The following is a 14170-nucleotide window of genomic DNA, read 5'->3' as shown; positions in this document are numbered from 1 at the left end:
GGGGAGGGGCTTGGGGAGTGAAGCTGGGCAGGACCCTGGGATGGAGGATTTGGTTCATTCATAGAACACTGTCGGGGAGGCCTGGGCTGGACGTGGGGGTTCCGGGAGAGATGGCCCATCCCTGGCCCCCAGGAGCCCAGGGTCTGGGTGGGGGGCACTGGTGAATGGCGACCAGGCCGTGAGCTAAGTGCAAGGCCTTGTGGACATGCAGGGCAGATTCCTGACCTAGTCTGGGTGCCAGGGAAGGCTTTTGAGACTAGATAACGTATGGCTAGATCCCAAGGGGTGACAAGAGTCCTCCAGGTGGAAGAAAATTGGCGAAATCTCTGTTCTCCTTCTGGGTCCCTTTAGATTCTCCCTGGGCCACAGTGGGGTGAGGCGCACAGGTGCCTGTGCGGGGTGTCCAGGTGGAGTGAGACGCCGGGCCCAGCATCCTCCAGCCAGCCCTAGGCCTTGCTCCTCCCTGCAGAGCTGGGGTAGAGCCGGGGTGTGGCCTTACCGAGCAGTCCCAGCCAGGTCCAGGACGGCAGCACGGGAGACCTCCGCAGAGATGTCCTCGGGCGGGCTGGCTGGCTCCAGCTTTGTGGGGTCTTTGGTAAACTTGTTCCCTGGGGGGAGAGCCAGGGAGGGGCAGGGCGGTCAGGGCGAAGGTTCTCCAGCCTCCTCTGCCTGCGGGGCACCCAGCAGGGGCCTCTGGGGGAAGCTCCTGGGGGCACTCCTCAGGTGTGGTCTAGCCTCTGTCCCTCCTTCTTGTGGCCTCCATGTCCAGCCAAGCCAGGAAGGGGTCCAGGGAGAGATGCCTCCCCTGGGATGAGGAATAAGGATGCCGGGGATCTCAGAGGATTGGGCAGGAGGAAGAAGCCAGAAACGGCTGTCCTGACCTCAGGACAGGGGCTATGCTTTTGGGGCTGAGGGAGCCCTTGGGAAAGGGACCGAGTCTCTCCCAAGGCTGTACCATGGGACCATTCTCTCATTTAGTTATCCCAGGAACCCAGAGGATGGTGCTCTTATCTTTTCACAGATGTGGAAACTGAGGCCCACATGACTGTGCCCAAGGTCCCAAAGCTGGGGGGAGGTAGGGCCGGTATTGGGACTCAGATATGTTGCACCCCAAGATCCGTGCTCCCTTTGCTGCACCTGGCAGAGCCCATCTCTTCCTCCTGAGAGGCAGGCCACCTACTGGTCATGGCCTGGGCACTTCGGTTTGCATCTAGACCCCAGTGCTCACTAGCTAGACTTCAGGGAAAAAACCAGAACCCGCTTTATAGGACTGTTGAAAACTAAATTAAATTAAAATTAAATACGCTAACAGCTTAGGAGAGTAGCCATCACATGTTAGTATTCAGCAAATGTTAGCTTTATTATTCCCCATCCAGGGCTTCCCATGTCTGGAGGGGATGTCCTGACAGTCTGTCTGCGCCTGGGAGCTGGGGCCCCGGATACAGAAGCCACACCCAGGCTCCCTCGGGTCCGGTGTGGTGGCAGCTCAAGCACTCTTGGGGGCATCAGCTTGGTGGCTTCAGAACAGACTAGACGGTACCCACACATACCTGTGAAAATTCGCTCATCGAACATCCTGGGGAGAGAGGAGAGATGGGCATGAGAGGGGAGCCGGCCTCCAGGTCCCCTCAGTGACGGTCACTCGAGTCCCACGTGCATGGCCGCAGACCTGGGCACCGGGCTGGCCTCACATGGGGGCAGGAGAGGGCACGGTCCAGAATAGCCAGATACCCCCACACAACCAGACATCCCAAACCATTTCTCTACGGCCAGGGAAGGCACTGGCCAGCCCCTGTGGGGGTCCCGGAGGGTCCAACCTATTCAGCTCGACAACCCAGGTTGGGGGGCGGGGCTTCCTCCGGCCCTGAGCTCTCCTCGGCCACAGCTGGCGGATAACTCACACCCCTTTCCCACCAGGGCTCCGCAGCCTTTACCCACCACCACCTGTGTCTCAGCGACAGGCACGGGGTAGGCCCTGCTCCCAGGAAGCTCTCTGTCGATGGCACAAGCCAGGAGCGTCCCAGATCACAGCCTCACAGCGTGACATGTGGGACCCCTCAGGTGTGTCTCAGAAGCCAAGGGGGCCCAAGCAGGGAGGGGGTCAGGAAAGACTTCACGGAGTTGGGGGTGGCGAGCCCGGGCGGGAGGGCTGAGAGGTTGTCCAGGTAAAGGCATAGGGAGGGCTGGCGGCTCCATCTGGCCGGCTGGAAGCGTCCTGCGGGAGGTGACCAGCCTTCAGTGCTGTGCCCAGGCACGTGGTCTCTACACCGTGGGCAACGGGAGCCCCCAGGGGGCATGGCACCCTCAGATCACTCCATCATCACACAGAGGACGGCTTGGAGGGGGGATGGCTAGGGGCCCAGGGGCCATTTGGGGGCTCCTGAGTCACCCTGATAAGACACCTGGAATTCTCATCCCTGGAGGACGAGGATGGAGTAAAGGTCAGCGAGGGAGCTGGGATCACCTGGCCGCCTACCCGCAGGGCTGCTGTCCTTTCTGCTCTGCTCCCAGACCCCCCAGGGTGGCCCCCAGCGGGTTGGGGGGCCTCAGGCAGCTGGCCTGGGGGGCCTGCGTGCCACGGAGCGGCTGGACAAGGGGACAGGGCTTTGGCCACTCAACCGGCACCCCCAGAGGCGACGTGGGACAAATGAAGTCCCGCTCGCCTGAGTCCAAATACAAGGGGGCCGACGGTGCCCGAGGCGGGCCCAGAGGGAAATTCAAACAGAGGCAAAAAGGTCAGCGACAGAAGGCACAGCGTGGGTTACCGGGGCGGTGAGACCCCAAGCACGGCGTCCTGTTCTCATTCTGAGAGGCGCCAGGTTCCCCCACTGTTCCTGGAGGCTCACGCTCGTCTGGGTCCCCCAGGGCCGAGAAGCAGCCACAGGGAATAATTCTGGAGGAAACTGGCTTCCACAGTGAGGCATGCTTCCTCAGCTCCGCCCAATGACGGGGAGGCTCCCAGCGTTAACAGCAGGTTTTATTATTTATGGTTGTATTTACTTGTCAGGGAGCACAGGGGAGGGGGTGTGAGACCTTGGCCTGCAGTTCCTAGTGGAGTTGGCGGGCGGGGATGGGGGGAGACAGATGACAGGGAGAAAGTCTGATCCGACATGGCTCCAACGCTGTGACAGACGCCCTCATGGGCTGCCCGGCCTGGAAGGGCCCACCTGATGAGCGCTGACCAAGGGTCGCTGTTGCACACTGCAGAGTTCTAGGACCCCCTCCAGACACTTTTCCCTCTGAAGTCCTCCCTTAGGTAGAACCGACACATGTGAACTCAGAGCCTCTCGCTCTGGGCTTGTGTCCTGGGGGGAACCGGGGATTCAGGGGTCAGGGCTGGGCATGAGTGGGGACCCAGGCGCCAGGGAGCCCCCTTCCACTAATAACAAGACCCACAGGCCTTGTCGAGGGGCTTCTCCCTTTTGTCAGGAGAGCACCCTGACCTCCCCGCCCCCTGCAGACACCTGGGCTGGGGCAGAAACTCCCCCTCCTGGCTGCTTCCTAAGCGCTCTGTTCTCTGACTCCCTTCTGCAAGGACGATCGCAAATGTGATCTCAAATGTCTCCCTGACGAGGCTGGGATGTGCAACAGTGAAAATGCACTGGGGCTCAGAAAGGAACAGTCTCTGTTCTAAGCACCTTGCTCACATCCATGTAGTCTCCCATCAGCACTATGAGGCCTGAACAATCATTAGCCACTTTTTATTTTATTTTATTCTTTAGCCACACGGTGCAGCACGTGGGATCTTGATTCCCCCACCAGGGATCGAACCCATTCCCCCCTGCAGTGGCAGCGCAGAGCCCTAACCACTGGACCGCCAGGGAATCTGCCTCATTAGCCCCATTTTATAGACGAGGAAAGTAAGGCAGAGCAGTTAAGTAACTTGCCCAAGGACACACAGCTGGAAAATGGTAGGACCAGGATTCGAACCCAGGTTGTCAGCACTGATTTAGTACTTCTCTATACGTGAAGGAGATGAGGTCAAGGGAGAAGACTCACATTTATTGAGCATCTATTCCATGTCAGGTATGTTATGTCTACCTCCTCATACTATGTTGAGAAAAACCTGAGGAATAGGGCATCACTGTCCCTATTTTTACAAATGAGGAAACTGAGGCTCAGAAGAGAAGCGCTAGTCAAGGTTATCACGCAGCGTGTGGCTTCAAGCCCAGTCTGCCTGATGCCAAGCCTCCTCCTCCAGGAAGCCCCACAGGCTTGCTGCTCAGATGCCATCTGAGTCTACACCTGGAAACATGCTGATTGATGCTCCCAGGACTCATCACAGGAGTGACCACCCACCATGACTCGCGGTAGCCCCTGGGGGCAGATGGGGACTGTGCCTGCTGTTTCGTGAAGTCCTCAGTAGAGCTCAGTGAAGGGCTGGGCCTGCAGGAGGCGCCTGGCAAATACTAGTGAAGGATTAAACGACCTACAGTTTGGACAGAGGGAGATGAAGGTCAGCCACAGTGAGGACTCAAATACCATGGTCAGGAATGTAAGGGGTCACTGGGATGCCCTTGCTGCTTTCTGCTCTCCTAGCCTCCTCCCTTGCTACCAGGAGTCAACTGAAGGAAAAGGACTTAGGCAACAGCAAGAGAGACTTAAGCTAGACAACAGGAGGCACTGCCTGACAAATGATTTTGTTTTTGGTCCCGCCACGCCACTCGGTTTGCGGGATGTTAGTTCCCCAGCCAGGGATCGAACCCAGGCCCTCAGCAATGGAAGTGCAGAGTCCTAACCACTGGACCGCCAGGGAATTCCCTCGAATGATTTCAAATTCACCTCCAGAATGATTTATCAAGTGGGACCCCTGGTAGGGGCTGAGGGGGCACAGAGGTGGCTCAGATGTGGTCCCACTGCTGCCAGTGATCAGGGTGATTGGGGGGCTGGTGGGGACGCGGATGAGGGGAAGAAGCCACCTGCTGCCGGAGGGAGAAATTCTTTCCGACTGAGGACAGGGGAGGGCTTCTAGACAGAATATTGAGCCTTGAAAGACAGGACAGGTGGGAAGGAGGGCGAGAAGCAGCTCCTGGCAAAGGAAAGGGCTTCAGCAAAGGCTGGAGGTACGTGAGGAGGCAGGAGTTCAGAGAAACAGGAGGGAAGGTGGAGCGGCACTAAGGCGGGCACAGTGGCTGCTGACAGGCTGGAGTGTGGTACCCTGGGAGCCGCTACACCGGGGCTCACGGAGAGTGGGGGAGTGGTGAAGGGTTCTGAGCAGGAGTGCCCCACAGTCAGAGCTGACTCTCAGAATCACCTCCCTCGGTGGCAGTGAGATGCCCGCCCAGCTCCCTGGCCACTCTCAGCCTCCTCTGCTGGCGGCCCCTCCTCATCCTGGCCTCAGCCTCTAACGTGGGGATCCTGGAGTCCATCTGAGCCCTCGCCACCTCTTCTCCTTTTTTTTTCTTTCTTTTTTTTTTTTTGGCCACGCTGCATGGCTTGTGGGATCTTAGTTCCCTGACCAGGAAATTGAACCCGGGCCCTCAGCAGGGAAGAGTGGAGTCCTAACCACTGGACCACCAGGGAATTGCCCCTCTCTTCCCTTCTCTGTTTCTCTCCTGCCCGTGATCCCTTCCTGGCCCACTCTGCCAACTCTCAGATTTTTATCTCTAACCCCCAGACCTCCCTCCCGAGCTTCTGACCTCTCAGCTGGGCTTCTGAAAATTCCATCTCCTGCTCATCTCCAAGGTGAACTCACTCGGAAACATGGGGGTGAGCCTTCCTCCCCACTCCCCTCCCCACTTGCACGGTCCACTCACCAGCACACCCCGTCACCGCTCGGATTCCATCCCCACCCCAGCCGCTCTCTCCCGTGCCCACCACGCCGGCCTGGCCCACGGCTGCAGCAGCCTCCTCGCCAGTCTCCTCCTTCTGTTCCCTAGAGTCCGTTCTCCCCCAGCAGCCAGGGGGCCGGGCAGACCCCAGCTCTGGCATCCAGCAACCCTGCAGACGTCCTTCCCAAGGCTCAGAACAACTCCACGCTCTCAGGGTCAATCCCCACCCTCTTGCACCCCAGCCGTCTGGGCTGCTCACTGAGGTCAATTCTACCCAGACACTGCCCAGCTGGGTGCAGGCGGCCCTTCTCAACCTCCCAGCTCTGGCTTAACCAATGGGACCTTCTCTCAGAGGCCCCCGGACCACCCTAAACAGGTCTCCTCGCCCCTACCCGCCCACCATTTTTCTCTCTCCTATTACCCTGTTTATTTCCTAAGCTCTAACAAGTTAGATGGCCCGAGCCCAAATCTGGACAAGCACTTTCATCCATCCATCCATTTATTCCACAGATATGTACACTGGCATCTCCCGCGTGCCAGGGACTGCTGTGGGCGCTGGGGATTCAGCAACGAGACACACAGTCCCTGCTTACAGTCTAGGGCAACAAACAAGCAAGCAGGCGTGTGGGTGCGTGCACACGCTGGGAGCACGCCCTCAGCGGGCTCCCAGAATGGATGCCTGGGAAGGGCCCGATGCAGGCAGTGCTGCTGGAGGCAGGGGGCTGGACGGCATGGCCTCTGGCCCCCTCCCTCTCTAACTATTTAGGAGGAAGCATCCCAGGAAGTCTGGCATTGCCTGGAGATGCCTGCTCGCTGGCGAGTCCGGCCAGCTGTGAGGACAAAGCCCCCTGTGGGAGTTGGGAGACAAGGCTGGGGGGTGGGTGGCAGCAGGTCGGGGGGAAGGGGCTGCAGTTCCAGAGTCCATAGTGCTCTGCCTTCTCCCACCCACCCGCACCTACACCAGGGAAACTGGCCACCTGGGAGGACAGGAAAGGTGGACAAACTACCAGCAGGCAGGGTAGTCCGATGGGAGGTGCAGAAAGGGAGAGGCTGGCCCAGCCCCACCTGAGCTCAGGTGGGCTCCTCTCTGAAGGGAGGTAAGTACAAAGGCCTCAGGTCTTCTTTAGGGGCAGGAAAACACCTCTAAGAACTTAGCCAGCGTCTACTCGGGTCAGGCACTGTGCCTCCATTTTTCCATTCAATACTCAAAAGAGGCCAGGGCTTCCCTGGCGGCGCAGTGGTTGAGAGTCTGCCTGCCAATGCAGGGGACACGGGTTCGAGCCCTGGTCTGGGAGGATCCCACATGCCGCGGAGCAACTAGGCCCGTGAGCCACAATTACTGAGCTTGCGCGTCTGGAGCCTGTGCTCCTCGACAAGAGAGGCCGCGATAGTGAAGAGGCCCACGCACCGCGATGAAGAGTGGCCCCCGCTTGCCGCAACTAGAGGAAGCCCTCGCACAGAAACGAAGACCCAACACACCCAAAAATAAATATAATAAATAAATAAATAAATAAAAGATTACTAAAAAAAAAAAAAAAAAAAGAGGCCAGAAGGAGGAGGCCACGTAGCCGTCAGGTTACAGAACCCCTTCGTTCCACTCCTGACCCCTGTCGCCTCCCCAGGGCCCTGCCTTGTGCCTGCTGTCGCCCCCTTGCCCAGCCCTGCCCCCTGCACCCCACCCCCTACCTCTTAATGACAAAGTGGATGCTGTGCCGCTCCTCCAGGATCCGCTTCAGCTTGGGGACCCCGTAGGTGCAGGGGCGCTTGAAGGGGATCTTGTCCGGGATGCCCACGATCTCCACAGCCTCCGGGTCGCAGGCGATCTTCCTGTAGGGGACGGGGACCATGTGGTCCAGGCCCAGGGCTTCCGCTGGAAGGGCAACGGCAAGGCTGAACGCGGGATGGAGGCTGCGGGACATGCAGGGCCCCAGGGCCTGGTCATCACCACCTCCCACCTCCCAGGCACCACTCTGGCCACTCAGCAGCCAGAGGGATCCTCCTGAAACACCAAATACATCACTACTCTCTTAAAAAATGCCCATAGGCTCCCCTCCCACTCAGCGATGGCCAAAGTCCTACAAGGCCCTACGTGACCAGGACCCCATCACCTCTGGCCTTATCTCCATCTTTCACCCCTCTGCTTGCTCACCCTGGTCTCTCTGGCCTCCTTGTTGCTTCCCTAACACGCCAAGCACGCACTCATCCCAGGGCCTTTGCACCTGCTCTTCTGTCTACTCAGACACTCTTCTTCCAGATCACCATACCCTTCCCTACCTCCCTCTCTCCATTCAAGCATCTGCTCAAATGTCATTTCACCAGCCTAAAACAGCCCCCTCCATCCCTCCCTAGCCCACCCTGCTTTGTTTTTCATCCCACATTTATCATAATCTGACGTTACAAACATATTCATCTGTGCGTTGGTTCACTGTCTGGAACCTAAATAGGGCAGGACACGTAGTAGCTGCTTCCTGCATATTTGGGAGTGAATGAGCAGCTGAGGGAAGCTTCCAGGCTGGAGGTGGACTCTTGGCAAGATGCTTCCAGTTGTACAGGTGTGCCCTTTCCTCCAGGGAGGGGCCCAGCACTCCGCTCACTCATCAGTGACATGAGACACCGCTGGAAGCTGACAGCTTTGTCAACAGCAGTGTAGACAGAACCTGAGCTCAGGAAGTGGTTACTTGCTCTTTTCCTCCAAACCATTAGGTGTGGTCCTGTGCCATTTCAGTCACTCATACACCCCAGCTCCTCCTTTTCATTCATTCACTCACCAAATACTTCTTGAGCACCTACTATGTGCTTGATGGTACTTTCATGGGGCCCCAAGGCCTGGGAGACGAGCTGAGCTGGGTGTCCACTTCACTCCTGCCTCTCCCAAGGGTCACTCCAACCTCTCCCAAGGGTTCCACGTCTCCTCGCTGTTCCTCAGGCCCCTCCCCATCCTGGCCTGGCTCCTCTGGCCACACCAGGATTTGTCTGTGTCCTAACAAGTGCCAGCCCAGAGCCGGACCCCCTGCAGTCATGCCAGGACCAGGGCAGGGCAGGGTCACCTGTCTGTGGCCCTCCCTGGGGCACCGCCAAGATTGTTTTCCTGTTGATGCGGCCCAGGTCTGCGCTGGAGGCTTTGGCAGCCAGATCCCACTGTGAAGTCACACTTAGCTCGTCGTCTAATTAAACCCTCACCATCTCAGCAGCTGTCAAACCACCTCTTCCCCCGACCCCCAGCATCACCAGCCACCCCCCAGCCCCAGCACTTGAGCGACGGGCTCTTGGGTTCCTCGAGTCTACATGAATCCACCTCCCCTCGGGTCCATCTGACTTGCTAGGCCTGTCTTTTCAGCCCAGGGCACAGAAGCTCCAGCCCGCCCAGCCTCCACCTGCTGCCCACTGGGAAGAGGAGGATAGAGCCACCACGCACAATCCTTAGACCCTGGTGTAATCTCAACCTCTCCCCGGGTGACAGAGAGACACTGCGGCTTCCTCAAGGCTGGGGTTCCCCCCATTTCTCTTCTGTTTTTTCCCCCTCTGCACCCCCAGCAACGTCGCTGGCCCACTTGGCCCGGAGCTGGTAGCTGAAAGGGCGGAACCAGGAGCAGGACCTGCTCGTCCTGGGTCTGCAGGATGGTTCAGGCTGCCAAACGTCCCCACCCCTGCCACAGGATCCCCCAGTACTCATGGGGCGGGGGGCAGCGGGCGGCAGCTTCTCCCCAGGGCAGCTGAAGGGACAGCTCAGAGGGAGCTCTGGCCTGAGGAGGGGCAAGGCCTCAACCACTCCAAGCCCAACACTCCTCCTTGGATTTGGCCACGGTGGTGGGCCCAAGTGCTGACCTCTAGGAAAGGCTCAACATTCTGGAAACATCCAGCACGCACAACAGGCTGGAAGACTGGCAGCTGTCATGCCCACAGAGGTGGGGCAGAACCCACCCAATGTGGACAGAGCCAGCCCTTCCCAGCTCCCCTCTCCCTACTCCCCGTCCTGCTCACACCTGGCTAGGGAGGGAGGGGAGAAACTTGGGTACAAACAGCCCCCTGCAGTACAGGGCCTCGCTCAGCCCCACCCCAACCAGGATGGCCCAGCCCACCAAGCCCACGTGACCAAGCCTCCCCGGCCCCAGGGTGGATCAAAGAACACCTCCTCCATGAAGCCTCCCCTGACTCCCCAAGCCTATCCAGAGACCTCACCTTCCTCTGAGCCGTCCTCCCTTTCTGAGGGCCCCCACCCCTCCACGTTACTACGTACTAGAATGTACTACCATACACCACTGCGTGTACTGCAGACCCAACTTCAGCCACTTGCTGAAGCACCTTGAGACCAGAGTTGGTCTGAGTGCCTGGCACAAGGTAGGGGGCTCAAAACGCGATTAGAGGGACTTCCCTGGTGGTGCAGTGGTTAAGAATCTGCCTGCCACTGCAGGGGACACGGGTTCGAGCCCTGGTCCGGGAAGATCCCACATGCCGCGGAGCAACTAAGCCCGTGCGCCACAACTACTGAGCCTGCGTGCCTAGGGCCCCTGCTCCACAACAAGAGAAGCCACCACAGTGAGAAGCCCGCACACTGCAAGGAAGAGTAGCCCCCGCTCGCCACAACTAGAGAAAGCCTGCGTGCAGCAACGAAGACCCAAGGCAGCCAAAAATAAATAAATTAAAGATAAAATTAAAAAAAGAAGACCCAACGCAGCCAAAAATAAATTAATTAATTAAAACAAAAACAAAAACGCGATTAGAGGGTTGGAAACATCCCCCACTCCTGGGAGGGGACAGGGGCTGGAGGCTGAGCTCATCACCAATGGCCAATGGTTAAATCAATCACACCTACTTAATGCAACCTCTGTAAAAACTCTAACCGAAGGGGTTCAGAGAGCTTCCATGTGCCAGGAGGCTGGTGCACCCTAGACTCCACGAGGACAGAAGCTCCTGTGCTCAAGACCCTTCCGGACCTTTCACCATGTACCTCTTCATCTGGCTGTTCATCTGTATCCTTTGTAATAAACGGGTCAACAGAAGCAAAGTGTTTCCTCCCTCAGTTCTGTGAGCCATTATGGAAAACTGCCAAACTCGCGGAGGGGGGTCCTGGGAACCACGGGTGCGCAGCCAAATTGGATGGAAGTGTGGGTACCCTGGGGACCCACTACTTGTGACTGGCATCTGAAGTGGGGTGCTGTCTTGGGGGACTGAGCCCTTAACCTGGGGAGGGGTCTGTGTAACTCCGGGGAGTTAGGGTCAGAATTGAATCGAGTTGTAGGGCCCCTAGCTGGTGTCCACAGAGAACTGGAGGGTTGCGTGGTGTGGAAAACCCACACTTCCGCTGTCAGAAGTGTTGAGTAGAGAAAGAGGGTTTTTTGTAGCCAAGAGGAGGGGAGGGAGGGCAGGGAGGGCAGTGAAGCCCTACCCCGGCAGGTCTGGTCTGGTCATGGTGAGAAGGCCAAGGTTAGGGAGGGAGACTGGCCATCTCCAGGGCATCCAGCAAGCATCCGTGGACTCCCAGGGCAGTGCTCTCCCCTGACCCGCACATGTAGGCGGCCCGGGACCCTCCTCTCTGTCCCTGCAGCTCTGGGTGGTGCCCCTCCCCCCAGCCCCCTCCCTTGGTCCCATCGTGCAGAGGGACTTCCCCAGAGAGGGGTTGCGCGATTCACGTGGGGTTCAATGACATCACGCCTGCGTGCTGAGTGATCTGTGGGTACCTGCATCATCTCCCCAGTGACTGAGAGCCACCCACCCTGGCCAGAGCCACGCTGCGTCTGACCGTTGAGCGGGGCTTATAGATGGAGCGCAACAGAGGCTGAACGAGTAAGTGAGAGTGAGCGAGGACTGCTGAGGGGACAAAGGAGACTAGGTGTGGGAGGGCACTCGGGGGTCCCAGGACCCAGAGTGGGAAGGGCTTACAGGCCCGTCTGGTCCAGCCCCTGCCGTCTAGCCAACGAGTGGCCACACTTTGCACTTGGCTGAAGCTCTACCACACGGAGGGCACCCCTGCCCCGGTTACCACCTGTGTCTGCTGCCCAGAGTGCGGTGAGCCGACACGTGCTCTGAGCTCGGCTCTGTCCTGGGTGCTGGGGGCACAGAGGGGCCAGTGCTGTCCTGGCCTTCACGGGGACAGATACAGACAAGGCGCGTCGAGCGTGCGACATGGAACAGAGAGGAAACCATCGGAGCCTTAAGGGCTGAGTCTTGAAGAACAGGTAGGAGTCTGCCCGCAATGCGTGCAAAGGGCACGCCGGGCAGGGGGCACGGCACGGGCAAAGGTGAGGAGGCAGGAGGCAGGGTGGTGCGTGGGGGACTTGCAGGCACAAGAGGCCAACAGCCGTTTTCCCGGATGGTCGCCACCGCCCCCCCAAGCGGCCCGCCTCCCACCGGTGAGCCAAGGTCTGGGGCTTTGCCATCAGTCCCGCCCCCTGGAGAATCTGGCAGGGAAATATTGACACAACTACCCCCTACCCAGACAGGAGGTGACACTCACGCTGACGGCGCGTGGTGCCGCCAGCATATGGCTCCCACCGTCACGTTGGGGAACACGAGCGATTGCCACGTAATGAGACGCTCAGTGCGCTGCTGGGGTCACACCACGGGCCGTGCCGCCCACTCACCATATCTGCTGTTAAACAGGATCTGCACACACTCCCGGAGCGTGTTGATGTCCTCGGTTTCTTTTATGAAGGCGTCCCACTTCTCTATCAAAACACAGGGGGTACAAGTGAGGGCCCGTCGGAGCAGGGACCCCATGGCTTGGCTGCCTCTTGCCTCTCTGTCCACTCCCACGGCAGCAGATATTGTGCGGGCTCAGCCAGTCCATCCTGGGCCCCTCCTGAGTCTTGACCTTGAAATCCTAACCCTCATGCCTTGTGCACCCGGGGTCTCACCCAGCTTTGGCCCTGTTGGGAGTCCCTCGAACCCTCAGCCCTGCTGGCCTCTCCCATAAAACCAAAGCCTCTGCTTCAATTTCATATTAATAACTAGAGCGATCATTTGGTTCATTAAAATTATAAAAGGAACATCTTTAATTTATTAAGTGCTTATCTGTGCTAAGTACTTAATATGGATAATATCCTAGTTAATCCCTCAGGACAACGTGCAGAAATAGATATTATTCCCATTTTGCAGATGGGAAAACTGAGGCTCAGAGAGGCTGAGTAACTTGCCTGACATCACCCAGCTAGTACCTGGTGAGATTCTATCTCTGCTTGTATCCCTTGCCCACCACGGCCTCCCACAATGCTGTCCTGCCTGGACATCCAGGTCCCCTTCCTGCCCGGCATGCAGCTTGTTTGTGGCAGTGGTGGTCTCCATTCTGATCCCAGGAAACTAGGTTTCTTAAAGAACCTTTCACTGAAGGTGAGGCTGAGACCTCCACGAGGCAAAGTTGCTGGAAAGTCTCACTACATCCCTTTTTGGTACAAATGAATCCCAAACCTTCGGGTTCTCTGTACTGTGTGGTACTCTTAAAACCTGTCTACATATTTTTTTGACCCTTGTTCCTTCATGAGGTGGAGTTTAATTCCTCTCTCTCCCTTGAGTATGAACTGGACCAAGTTCCTGACTTCTAATGGGTAGGATATGGCAGAAGTGACAGTGATTTCTGAGGCTGGGTCATAAAAGACGTGGTTCCCTCCTTACTCTCTCTCAGATCACTAGCTCCAGGAAACCAGTCACCACGTTGTCAGGACACTCAAGCAGCCCCGAAGAGACCCAGGTAGTAAGGAATAGGTAGGTATCCTGCCAACAACCACATGGGTGAGCTGGAAGTGGATCCTCCAGCCCCAGTCAAGCCTTCAGATGATCACGGCCCCAGCTGAGATCCTGAGAGATTCTGAGCCAGGACCACCCAGCTAAGCTGCTCCTGAATTCTGACCCACAGAAACCGTAAGGTATAAATGGTATAAATGCTTGTCATTTTAAGCTATGTTTGGGGGCAATTTGGCATGCAGCAATATGTAACTATTATATATTGGCTTTACTCTGGTTTCACTCACAAGTCCCTTGCGCGGTGCTGTTCCTCCTTTCTCTCACAAAGACCCAGTGGACACACATCCGTTTCAGTAATAAGCACCACCCCAGTCCTGGATCCCCACTCTGGTCAGGGTGCTGCCACCGGCACTGTCCTACCTGACTTGTCATGGACGATGGAGAAGAGGATGCGCTTAGAGGCATGGACGTTCTGAATGAGAGGACCGCCAGGCCCAGTGGGCTTCTGTCCTGGACAAGGGAGCGGAAAGGTACAGGTTCCAGGTGGGCCCCAAGAGGGGTTCCCCAGATCTGGCCTGAGTGCGCGGGCTGGGGCTCTGGGGTAACAGTCTCCCCAACCAGGGAGAACCCAGGACTGAGCCCTGTGATCATGAACTCAAGGCAAGTTCCCTGACCAGAGGCCTGAGACATTCTTTAGCAGAGTGTGCTCTCCAAATGGCAGA

At 57.8% G+C, this 14170-nt stretch overlaps 1 protein-coding gene across 4 annotated transcripts in view; it reads right to left on the bottom strand.

Moving 5' to 3' along the window:
- GTF2IRD1 (GTF2I repeat domain containing 1) overlaps positions 1–14170 on the bottom strand; it is a 113763-nt gene that overhangs the window by 54181 nt on the left and 45412 nt on the right. For all 4 annotated transcript variants that reach the window (XM_057529778.1, XM_057529780.1, XM_057529779.1 and 1 more), the window contains 5 exons: positions 13869–13958; positions 12353–12436; positions 7458–7641; positions 1551–1576; positions 500–608 (listed from right to left, as the gene is read on the bottom strand). In XM_057529778.1, coding sequence (XP_057385761.1) covers positions 500–608; positions 1551–1576; positions 7458–7641; positions 12353–12436; positions 13869–13958 — 493 coding nt within the window. The remainder of the gene's footprint in view (positions 1–499; positions 609–1550; positions 1577–7457; positions 7642–12352; positions 12437–13868; positions 13959–14170) is intronic.

This window comes from Balaenoptera acutorostrata, chromosome 15 (assembly GCF_949987535.1).
Source record: "Balaenoptera acutorostrata chromosome 15, mBalAcu1.1, whole genome shotgun sequence".
Taxonomy (NCBI): domain Eukaryota; kingdom Metazoa; phylum Chordata; class Mammalia; order Artiodactyla; family Balaenopteridae; genus Balaenoptera; species Balaenoptera acutorostrata.
The sequence above is the reverse complement of the archived record's forward strand: the minus strand, read 5'-3'. Positions and strand labels throughout refer to the sequence as shown.